The following is a 12,242-nucleotide window of genomic DNA, read 5'->3' as shown; positions in this document are numbered from 1 at the left end:
AGAACAGTACAGAACTTTGAAGACAATGAAATTAAGCCTAAATTTGTAATAGAAGAGGATGTTAACCCAGATGAATGACGAGATCAAAGCTACGAGTGACAAAGATGATATTACAGTCTGTATTTGTACAGACTTTGAAGACTGAATATATGAATATTTGCAAGTATTTGCATTTGATCAATCCTGCACTTCTGTCTCTTCCTGCTCCTGACCAATCCTATTCAGCCATACACAAATCTGAAGGTTATAAACTCTCAGTTGTCATAAGCAGGTGTTTGTTTAAGAGTATGAGGCATTTGAACTATTTTGCTCTTGTCACTTGTATTGCCTGATACTGCTGACAGAGACACAGCTAAGGACATAATACATTTTGAGAGAAGCCAAGAATCGTAGTATAAGAACATTCAAAGAATTCTTCTTTACTAAGTATGGGAAGCTGGAAAAATGTATTAAAAGCCATGAAACATACTTCAAGAAGCAAAGCTGGAAAGCGAGATTGCTCTGAGTGCACAAATGACCCTGGTCAGCCTCACCTTAGGCTTCCACACACACCCTGTGCCCAGTCAGCCCAGGAGCCCCATTTCCCCTCCTAAGCTACACTGCAGTAGTGCTGGTCTTCAGCTGTGCCTGGCTATGAATCCTGTTGATCAAGGCCTCAATCTATTGGCCAGCTTCCCGACCTTGCCATGCCTTGGACCTGGTTGGCAATGAGTGAACATGATCCTCATCCTGACCTGTAGATACACTTCCTTCATCTCAAACCTGTCTCACTGCCATGAATTTGCCTGCTCATCTGGAGGCTCGGTTGAGTCTGAGCGCAGTCCCAAGGCTTGCCCTGCTTGCCTTGCCAAGGCTAGTGGACAGAACCTTCTCCTGCAGGAGTTACTGCCCTCTGCTCCTGGAGCCCTTAGACAGCAGCTGGTCCTTCTGCTCCCTGACGGAAAGTTCAGGTTTGGAGAGGTCTGTTTCTCACACATAGTATACTGCAATAAAATACAATAATTTTCTAACAAAGAACAAAAGACAAGATTTGGCTCACAGACAACAAAATGCATCAGAACGTGAGCTGGTATGAGGTATACACTCCTCCTTGTTCATACAAATAATATTTGTGGAGAGTTTGCTGATTATGGAACCAAAAACCTTTGCTATCAGGAGAAGAGACAGCATTGTATACAGAGCTATGTTTTTATAAGCTTACAAGCTTCTACCTGCCTAGGCTACACTCTATCTTATCCATCTCATTATAGAAAAATGTGAGATTATGAAATAGATATTCTTCCACAATGTAGCTATTTGTTCTTGGATTTGAACTAGTGGTAACTATCTCTGTACAGTACATCTCTGTTGCTCTTTGCTGCCTCTCTGACACTCAGATCCTACAGGTGCTCATACTGCTTTTCTTGGATACATCAGACCTTTTCCAAACATCTGTTTCAACATTTTATGATTAAAGATTGTTTCACTGTAGTCTTTTAAATATATATATATATTTCTCAAAGATCTGGCTATGTTTTCTGTTTCAGCTTCCAGTCTAATAGCAAGGTCAGGAGTGAACATGTAGAATTTCCTTAGCTACTATCAAAAATGACTTCTTAGCAATTTGGAACAAAGAGAAGCTTGCTTTTTACCACCAAATTGCACAGCGATCAAGTGAATAAATCAAGGTGTCCTTGGTACGAAATGGATCATAATCATTGCTTGCACAAATCATTAGCAGTACTAAAATAATAATAATAATACAGTCATGTTACAGATGACAATATCTGATAGGGAACAGTCACAGTTGTGATTAGTGCAACTCAGTGCCAAATGAATGATCAGGGATCAATTCCAGTGCCAGAAAGCTCCAGCAGCAATAAGCAGGAAATATGATGAGCCTCTACTGCAGAGGAAACCTTTTGTAAGCAGCAGATTTTGCAGCTGGTTTACATTGACCTTAGATTCCAAGGAGTTCTTTGTTGCTCCTCTGAGGCAGAGAAAGACAGGGTACAGGGTGAATATGATCTTTTAAGGACACTGCTATGTCCTCACTTTACCCCTCTGAAAAAAGAAAAAAAAAAAAGAAAAAAAAAAAGAAGTTGATCGGAGTTTTTGAATGAACACTGGAAGATTTTTTCAGAACACTACACTGATGACTGAAATAACTCTTTAATATCAAATGAAACTTTTACAGCATTGATGGATATAGAAACACTAAACATTGTGAAATACAATATGATTTAGTACAATGCAGTCAATAAATCCTGTCACACAGATACATGCACTTTCTTTATGAAGCTTTGGATAAAAGAAATCCGCAGTGAAAAGGTGAAGAGTAGCAACGAAAATCCAGATGTGGAGATAAAGCTATCTAAAGACAGGTGAACATTGGTGAAGGAGAATACATTGTTCTGTATTTAAGAAGAAAGACAGACAAATGGTATAACCTTTGAAGTCTGGCACACTCTTCCAGGGATGGTAAGATTTTGCTTGAGTAGCCCTCTTGGACTGATCAAGGATTGGCTCTGGAATTTGACCGCAGCAGAGAAGTAGCCTTGGTAAAATAAGAATTGTCTGAATCATTGCCTTCTTTCTAACAAAGCACACCTTACTTTCACAAAGGAGCTGGCAGCAATGTACTTACTAAAGATAATGTGCCCCTACCCTTTGAAGAATATTACTTAATTATTTAAATAGTGTTGTCAATGAAAGACTCATGTCTGTCTGTGCTTTAGAACAAGATGAAGAGGGCTAGTGAAAACTATTCCTGCCCGACTAGTGCAAAAAAAAGCTTTGAGCTGTGAGAGAGATATTATCTGCTACTGATCCCACATGCTTGGACACTTAATCAGCATTGTCATGGGTAAAAAAGGCAGGACATTTGGGCTTTCCTCCAGTACTTCAATATGAGTCTTCACCTTTCTATTTGTACTGTAACATGAGCAAGAGATTATTCCTGCTTCATATCATTATAGGAAGGGTGACCTCACGCTATGGATTATGCACAATGGCCATGATATCTTACGGAATCTGAGATATGTTTACTTGTTCTTGTGCCAGTAACATGGAATGAACAGCACTGTGAATATCACTGATGCCTTAAAGGAAAGCCAACAGCTAAGTAGACCAGTGCAGTATGTATAGTTGTCAAGGATAGACATATGCCTACTCTAAGAACTTTTCCTGGACAACAGTCAAGCCCTTGTTTCTGCTTCCACATAGTGATAGTGTATGAATCTCTGAACCCTCTAACCAGTAATACGTTTCTCCATCATTTTTGAAATTTCACAAATCATTTGTCAGAAGCAGCTCAGATTCAAAATATTGGGAATGGATTTGCAAGAGAGTGATTAGCAGACACTCTCTAGATAGCTGAGTCAGTCAGGTCTGTGCAATAAACAGTGCAATTATTCATCATTTATCAACAACTTGTTTAATTTACCCTCAGTGGAAAATACAAAAATTCCATATTTAAAAACAAAACAAAACCATTCAACATACGTTATATGCATTTCTTCAATGTACATCAAAATTTAGAGAACAGCTGGTTATGCCAGCTTCCATATTCATTTTTCTCCTTATTCCACATCTTACTTGTGAACTGTCACATTGTGTGACTCCTTTCAGCAGGAACAGTCAGCAACCTGGGGAGGGATGTTTTATAAGAGCAGGCAGTGACAGGATGAGGGGAAATGGCTTTAAACTGGAAGAGGATAGATTTAGACTAGATATCAGGAAGAAATTCTTTACTGTGGGAGTGGTGAGACACTGCAACAGGTTGCACAGTGAGGCTGTGGATGCTCCCTCCCTGGAAGTGTTCAAAGCCAGCTGGATGGAGCTGTGAGCAACCTGGTCTAGAGGGAGGTGTACCTGCATATAGCAGAGGTTGGAACTAGATGATCTTAGAGGTCCCTTCCAACACAAACCATTCTATGATTCTACGATTCTACGATTCTACGATCTATTTTCCTGAGCTGGATGTGTCTGTGGAGGAGAACTGTCATCAGGTATTTTTTGAGGCAAGTCAGTTCAAAAGCAGATCATCCAAGGAATTTTTTTTTCTTTCTTTTTTTTTTTTTTTTTTTTGCAGATGCTTCCAATCCACTTCCCAGACACAGCTTAGCTCTTAATGAACACTCACAGAACGGCTTGGGTGGGAAGAGACCTTAAAGATTACCCAGCTGCAACCCTCTGCCATGGGAAGGGCTGCCACCCAACAGATCAGGCTGCCCAAGAACTCTCCTGAAGGTCTTCCTTAGTCAAATCACATCAAACCTGTTTTATGCCTAAAGTTTTCTTAATGCTCTAGTTCTTTTTTGTACTGTTTCTGGGATGTTTGCATACACACTCAAATATCAATATTCAATGAAAAGCAACTGATTCCTGATTGACTGCACCTGTGTTTTCTGTTTTTGCCTTAGCTGTTCCCCAGAACTCTTTTTTTAAAAAGATGTTTTTAAAACAGGATGGTTATGTCTTTGAAGGACGGTGACTTTAGCCCTCCTCCTGCTATTACTGTGACCACTTGTACCTGCTCTTCCATTGAACTTTGAGGATTTTATTTTCTATCTCATCTTCTGTAAACTAACATTAGATAGCAATGGATATAGGCATAGAGTTCCCATTTCCCTGTGAAAAAGATGGGGGTCAGGGTTAAGGTTATATGTCTGAACATATTTTACCACATCGTATTAAGCCTGACATTAGTTGATCTGAAGGACATGAGGTGATGGTCTGGACTAGATCACCCCAGTAGTCTTTTACAATCTTAATGATTCTGTGATTAGAGCTCCATTTTTAAAATGTGTTTCTGTACATTATGAACCTAGAGACTGCAGATTTCTGGATTTTTTAGTGATAAATGTAGACATGCTTGAAAATTACATTTACTGTAAGTTAAACTTCTTATGAGACTTCATGTGTTTTTTTCTTGAAAGTGTTGTAATTACACGGGTAACGCTTTCAAGACTAGTTCTAATTTAGAGATGCTATAACTGCAGCTTTAGAGAACATATAATTTGCTTAAATTATGTACCCAGAGGAAAAAAAAAAAAAGGGAGGATTATTATTGGAAAAAATACATTGGAAAAAAAAAAAACAACACCATAGGCTATAAAGGTTTGTGGGTACTATGGAAACTTCACTGGGAAGCCTAAGAAGTTCCAGGCAGATAAGAAACAGAGAAAATGCTCACAGTGCAAAGAAGTCTGACGTCAGGAAGCACAACAATTAATGCTACCCTGCCCTCTTGTGTTCCTGTCTGAGGCGGCTGCCTGTACCCTGCACATCTCCCAGCTCACGTCCCTTCCTCACGCTACAAACACGTTGCTAAACCCAATGGCACGGCACCTTGACAGCAGGGCAGTTGGAGGATCGCAGGAAGCGGTACAGCTGAAGGCCGAAGTTTGAAGGGGCTGTATTAGATGGAAACACAATCAAAAGCACGCACACATCTTCAATATGTGTCATCAGTTGCAGTGCTGTGCGGGGGGGATGGGATTTAAGGCTTCACTCTGCAACGAGACTGAAGCTGGTAACTACGTGTTAGAGTGCCATAAAAACAGAGGGCCCATTCTGGAGAAAGCAGAACCCAAATCTGAGCATTTGCCAGCTCAAACCCTTCATTTTGGCATTACTTTGATTCTTGTTTTCACTGTTTTATTTATAACCCCAGAGGATAACCAGGGGTGAATCTGGCCTGACACCTGCACCTGAAATAAAGAAAAAGGACAGCTTTCACTGCAAGTGATAGCCAACAACAATACTTTCACATGCAGAGGTCCAAAAGCAACAAAACTGGTTTAAAAACAACAAACTCTTCTTTGTGGCGTCTGAAAGGAGCCAAACCCCCACAAGGAGCAAAAACTCCGAGGGGCAGACGACGAACGCGAGCTGCCACGATGACGTCACGCCCCACTCCGTGACGCCACACTGCCGGGGCCGCACGGGAGCCCCGCAGGAGGGCACAGCCGCTCCGGTTTGGCGGCGGTACCCGAACAGGAGGCGGCTCTGCCCAGCACGGTGCCCGCATTCCGCTCGCAGTTCGGTATCCCGCTCCGTCGGTGCTGACGCTCGCGGCGTTCGCCGAGCGGCCCTTCCGACAGCGCCTTGTAGAAACCAAACAAAACGATTACGAAACGCACAGCGCTGTCCGCCTCTGACATTCACCCTTCTCTGCCCGGCCGCCTCGGAGCCGCCCATCCCTGTCCCCGCGACGGCCAGTGAAGTTACCGAGGTTGCTGGCTGAACTTCGGGCCGAAAGCGGCGGCTCTCGGGGTGGCGGACAGGGAGCTCCCGTCAGCGGCCCCCGCCGCGCCGCGTACGGCCGCCTCGCCCTCTAGCGGGGCAGAGCGGCGGCGCCGGCGGCTGGGCGTGCCTTCCCCGCTCCCTCACCCGCCCGCCCGCCGGGGGGACCGCGAGTCAGTCCGGGAGCCGAGCGGAGTGGGGCCGGCGGCGGCAGCGGGCGGGTGGGGAGGTGCCGGGATCGCAGTTCCCCTCGGGGGAGGCGGCCGGAGGGGACGGCGCGGGAGAGCGGAGCTGCCCGAGCAGCCATCCGCACCGCTCTCTCCGCGCCTCCGCCGGCGAAGAGAGTCCGAGGGGAGCCGGGGGCCGCGGGGTAGCCAGCGGGGGGTCCGGCTCCCCCTCCCAGCCGACGGGAGGGGGGCGAAGAGGGCCGTCTCCCACTTTGGCGAACACTTTGGCACTTTGCTGGACCCGGAGCAGGAAGGGGTGGAAATATGGGGAAAGTTGGAAGTTGCCTGGTGACTTTGGCCGGACTTTTGCTGGCGGCGGGAGCGCAGACGTTTACAGGTAAGGGGCCGCCTCGCCTGCACCGCGGCTCCGGAGCCGGCGGGGCTTCGCCTCGAGTTCTTTTTTCTCTCCGTCTTTCCGGCGGGGCTGATACTGGAGTTGGTGGGAGAGAGAGAGTCCCCGAGGGAGGCGGGCGGGATGCCGCGGCCGGGCCGAGCCCCAGCTCCCTGCCGCCGGCTGCCCGGAGTTCCCCGTTGCCCCGTACGGGAGCGGAGGGGCTCCGCTGCCCCCGGTTCTGGGCGTGAGCAGCGATACTTTGCTCTCGGCGTGCAGACGGTTAACGGCGTGTTCGGACCCCCCTGGCTGCTCCCCGTCCTGTTTCCGTGCTGAGGAAACCCGTACTTTTAGACGGGAATGCGGGTTGTGAAATAGTTCAGCGCGCTCCGTTGCAGGGAGTCACTTTGGGGCTTTCTGTTTTGCTTCTCGCACGAAGTTAGCGCGGCTAACAGCAATGGGGGACATCTGGTGTCGGGCTTAGGCTCCGACCCGCTCGGTAGGCTCTGTGCGTCCTGCAGCCCGGCTGCCGAGCGTCGTGTTTGCAGTGCTCTGCGCTGCAGATACCGTGGGTGCTCCTAAACTTTGCTGAAAAACTACCGAATTCCGGTTTTATGTCAGCTTCCGTGAACGTTCTGTGTACGCGGCTGCGTTTCCCTTAGATTATCTTCGGTGTTATTACCGCGGATGAGAAAGAGGGTTCCTGAGCGGGAGGATGCTTTGCACCGAGGTGATACAGAAGGATGATGAAAGCTTTCCCTAACACCCGTGCTAGGTTGAAGCTATGCTCCGCAACTGTTTATGAAGCTGAACTCATGCACATTAGCCCTATAACTCCTTGATATTGGGAATCTGGTGTCCAGGCTTCAGGGAGAGCTCTCGCTTCATTCTGATGAATCCCAAACTCACTGCTGCCCTGCACCAACTGTCGGGTTTCTTGCTTAAAGTTGGGCTGGAACAGCACTTCTGAAGTGACTTACGTATGTGGTACCCTGATGCTCTGCTACAGTCAGCACATAAGTGCCATTCATATATTCACTTCCATAGCTGCACGCTGTGGCAGCAAACACACAGTGACAGAAAGCACAAATGGTTCAGTGATGTCCTTAAGTGGATTTAATGACCTGTGCATAGGCTTGTGGCAAAAGGGGCGATTCCACGGCTTCCAGTGCACTGACTGAGGGATGCTGCTATCCACGCACCTCAGTGGGGCTGTGGAGGATGTTACAAGGACAGGATCTGGTCTGCCCTCTCCCTGTGTGTGTGCATATGTACCTGTATGTGAAACACTGAATGGAAAGCATTAATGATGGGGCAGGTACCATTTGTTCTTTTTTTAATATTGACTGTTGGCACTCCATTTTTGCACTTCCCCTTTTGAAGTCTGTGCCTGGGAGTCGGTTTTGCTTAGGAGGAAAAAAAATGCTGTTGCTTTTGTTGAAAGCGTGATGCATCAGTGTCATAGAAATTAAATCATACAAAATTCCTCTCTCGGTGCTTGCCGTCCCCTGTTGCTGATGGGAGTTACATGAATAACCTCTAAAAGGTTTAAAAAACAAATGAAGCAATAAGAAAAGAAAACCAACTTGATGGCTGTTTGAAGCAAAGAATATCAGCGGGTGCGTTACGAAGTCTATGGCGTTTCTCGTTCTGTTTTTGTTTTTACCTTTTCCTAAAGTAATTGATCTATTTGGCAGAGATTAGTTCTAATGTTACCTTCAGTCATTGTTTTATTTGCATTTCTTATTTAGAAAACAATCATACCGAAAGATCAGATCTTGGCTTTCTAAGGCCTGGAAGCTTTCAAGTAATCTTTGGAAAGCAGCTTAACAGTTAATAACAATGAGATTTTCTCTGAGTCCTTAACTAAGGAACTTAAAATTCTGCACTCATTGGTTCCAGAAGCAAATGGTTTCAAGAATTTGGATTCGAGACATGTTGCTGAAAATGTATTATATGGACAGTGCTTATTTTAAGAAGTAGCTGGGGTCTTGCTGCAAAGCAAATTGCTTGTTCCTGAGAAACGCTTGCATACCTGGGTTGGCTGATTTCTGTTTATAGTTTTAGCGTAAATATGACAAAGTGAGGCCGCGGGAAGGCTCACAGTGCAGAGTTCCTGGATCGTGTGATGTTGCTGTCACACAAAGTACCACCTGGCTATGCGGTGCTCCTTCTCCTCCTCCCCCGTGGGTTCTGCAGCTCAGGGGGAGCGGTTCATCCCTGTAGGGGATCTCTGTCAAACTAAAGATGTGGCAAGTGAGAAGGGACATTGCGTGCCTAAATATTAGATCTTCCATAAAATGTAGAGTCTGGATGTAATGAGTTCTGTCAAACACCAGAATGGGTGGCTGAAATTGAAGGCAGGAAGATGTGTAATAGAATGCAGAAACTGTGCTTTTATAAGGGCATCATTTTCGGGTGGATTTACATTTGCACACAGCCTGAATTCTGAAATTGGTGTTTCTTGCTTATAACCCGACTGACCCAGAGAGGCCTGTTATTAGAGCACACTGTTCTCTTTTGCTGCAAAAAGCAGCAAGGATGTTTATTATCACATTCATTTTATGGTACTTTTGTTGAAAGTTTTCCTTGTCTGAGAGGGGATGGGCCCTGTTGCAGTGCTCAAGAGAGATGGGTGGCATAGAAATGCTCCTGGGGAGGCTCTTCCCAAGTAACTTTGTGCCAGCACAGGAGGCAGCTGGGGAGGAGAATGAGAGGGAGAGAAGGTGCTGCACAGAACTGGAAACTGCTTCGGTTAGGGACTGGTAAAGTTTTTATGTAGAGCACAGCAGTCCCCAGCTGTTTCATGGAAGAAAAATACAAACCTTGTGCTCTAAATAGATGCTGTGCCTTCACGTTCATCTGTTTCAGTTTTGGGTGTAGGCACTCTTGAAAACAAGAATCACATTTTCCAAAAACAGACATAAGGAAGAAATGTAACATGCTGAAACTTCCTGAACACCAGCATCGTCACAGTGCTTGCAAAGAGGGAGGATGGAAAGAAAGAAAGAAGAGAAATGAAGTCTCTCTAGGTTCAACCACAGCTGAAGGGAAGTTCCTGGCATTCAGAGAAATGTACAGAAAGTAAAAACTTTCTGCTGTAATTAACTTAAAGAGGTGTTTAAAGAGGTTTCTCAGAGTATTCAGGATCTGCGTCTAGAAGCATTTGATAGATACTCTGATTACTTTGCCAACAATGATCTCTACTCGTGTTGTTGTCTTATTTTAACACGTTCTGTGTTTGCTGGTGTTGTTTATTTCACCTGCTCTCCTCCTGTCTGGCAGTGGTTCCCATCCCTGTGCTGTCTGAGGGAAGAAACGCTGGTGAGGATGTGGCGATCTCAGTGCCTGGAGCAGCTGTCAGCCTAGCAGCGCATCTTCAGCTGAAGTGTTAGCATGGGCTTGGCCCTGTGAGCAGGGCGAGCTGTGGGAGAGGGCTTTCAGACCAAGGGCCTCACTGTCAGAGCATTGTGCTGCTCCCGTTTATGCAGGTGAATGATTCGATTTGTGCTCTTCACCCGAGACTAATTGCGTTTAAAATGATCCTGCAAATTAGTGGAAGAATGTGAAGGAATCAGCTTCTAATAGGTCTTTATTTTTCAGACCTTTTTTTTTTTTGATGATTAGAAACAGATGAAATAAACGTTGCGTTTCCCTATAAATTGGGATGTACTCTGGAATTCTTCAAACAGAATGAGGGTCTGGACTTTGGGAGTGTCAAAAAAGAAGCTGGGTGGTGAATCTTGCTTTTTCTATTGTTCTACTGTCAAAAGTTAGTAAAGAAACTACACCAGAAATTAAAAATAAGCCTTCCAGAAGATTACAAGGATGTAATAACATTGAAATATTCCTGTGATGTCTTCTTCAGCCTCACAACTTAGTCGTCATCAGAATCCATGAGGAAAATAAATTAGCATCCAGAAACAATGTAGCAACATATAGCTTATGGAAAATAATCTGTTTAGTGCACACAGAAGTGATGGATTGGCAGCTAGAGAGCAAATCACGAAAGGTGTCGGGGTAAAGCAAGTAAGCTTCTGGTCTCTGTCTCACAAAATCACTTGGGTCTGATCTGAAGAAATGTGGAATATGTTTTTCTCGCTCGTATGCTGAGTGGGTCATTGAGTTTGCCATATCGAGGGGGTTGCTGGTGGCCTGGCCACTTGTGCAGGTTGCTGCTGGGACATGGCTTCATTTTGCATCATTGGGCTCAGCTGGTGGAGATAACAGGCAGAGACCTGTTGGAACACAGCGCTATTGTTGGGTTGGGACCTGAGAGCTGATCCTGAGTTTGATGTGTTGCATTTCGATAGTGATTCTCTTGAGTGGTTCTGAAAATTTCACCGGGAATAAATTGTTTATTAATGTACGAGTGCATCTGAATTACTTTGCTTCTGCTCTGTTTTGGTAGGAAACATTGAAAAGATCCTCTTTATTTCATTTGATTTTGCTGATAATTTCCAAACGTGCATTTTTCATTTAATGTGTATTAAAAGGGATTTCAGGATGCCAGAGACAATTTGGAACATGCAATAATAAATTTAGTAATAAACTTTTTAAAAAGAAATATTACTGTGCCACTTTCCTCTCTTTCCTTCTCTGTGCTCACATATTTATTTCTGCTGTCGCAGCGTAGGAGCACTTCCTGAGTCTGCCTGCTGTGATCTGCTGCTGATCACTAGGTGTAGCTGCATGTCTAAATCCACTTTTCTAAGTGTAAAAAGAGGCTGGGCTGAAAGCTGGGCTTCGAACTTGGGAGGTCTGGGAATTTTTGTCCTCTTAAGAATTCTGATCTGTTGGGTTGTTTGGTTTTGTTTTTTTTTTTTTTTCTCCCCAGTTTGCTTGTAACACAAATGAACTCTTTGTCGTGTGTAAAAATGCTGTTTTCAATATCGTTGTTAGCATTCAGTGGAAGGATGAAAGCAGGCTGTAATAGAACAAACTGCATGGAGTTGCAGAGAAATTGGTAGTACTTTCCTAGTGGTTTATATGGAAGGATTATTGCTGCAGAGGTGTGATAAGGTTATATCTTAACCATCTTGATTGACCTGTAGATGCGTTTTAAAGCAAAGCTGGAGTCTTGTGAGAGTACATAGCTTCTTAATGCATTGTGAGGAGGCTTCTGCTCTGTTCAAAGTGATTAGTTTCAAAGATGATTTTGCTGTCGGTGGAATCCTGCGCTGATTTTGTAAGAGTGTTTTGTAGCTGCTTAAGCCACATCACTTCCTTCAGTGTTACGAGGAGTTTAAGGAGGGTGAGTCCCCATACATGCTTTAAAAATGAAGGAATGATGTTTTTATGCCCACATTTCTGAGAGCAGTAGCAACAAAAATAAAGGTGTTACACCTCTGACAAATACTTTCAGTAGCTGCGAGGAATAAGAAAGGAACGATTCAGCCGTTTCACTCAGCCTGACCCTTTGCCACTTAAGAAGCGATGGTGGCAAACGAAGTAAT

At 44.7% G+C, this 12,242-nt stretch overlaps 1 protein-coding gene across 9 annotated transcripts in view; it reads left to right on the top strand.

The window, feature by feature from the left end:
* Positions 1-6,583: 6,583 nt before the first annotated feature.
* PTPRM (protein tyrosine phosphatase receptor type M) overlaps positions 6,584-12,242 on the top strand; it is a 450,209-nt gene continuing 444,550 nt past the window's right edge. For 5 of the 9 annotated variants that reach the window (XM_042870344.1, XM_042870342.1, XM_042870341.1 and 2 more), the window contains exon 1: positions 6,585-6,792. In XM_042870344.1, the coding sequence (XP_042726278.1) occupies positions 6,720-6,792 (73 nt within the window). In that variant the 5' untranslated portion in view covers positions 6,585-6,719. Of the gene's footprint in view, positions 6,793-12,242 lie in introns of all 9 variants that reach the window. The other 4 variants (XM_042870343.1, XM_042870338.1, XM_042870337.1 and 1 more) reach the window with 1 other exon arrangement.

This window comes from Lagopus leucura, unplaced genomic scaffold (genome assembly GCF_019238085.1).
Source record: "Lagopus leucura isolate 7727_CA_CO unplaced genomic scaffold, USGS_WTPT01 Super-Scaffold_100002, whole genome shotgun sequence".
Lineage (NCBI taxonomy): Eukaryota > Metazoa > Chordata > Aves > Galliformes > Phasianidae > Lagopus > Lagopus leucura.
The sequence above is the reverse complement of the archived record's forward strand: the minus strand, read 5'-3'. Positions and strand labels throughout refer to the sequence as shown.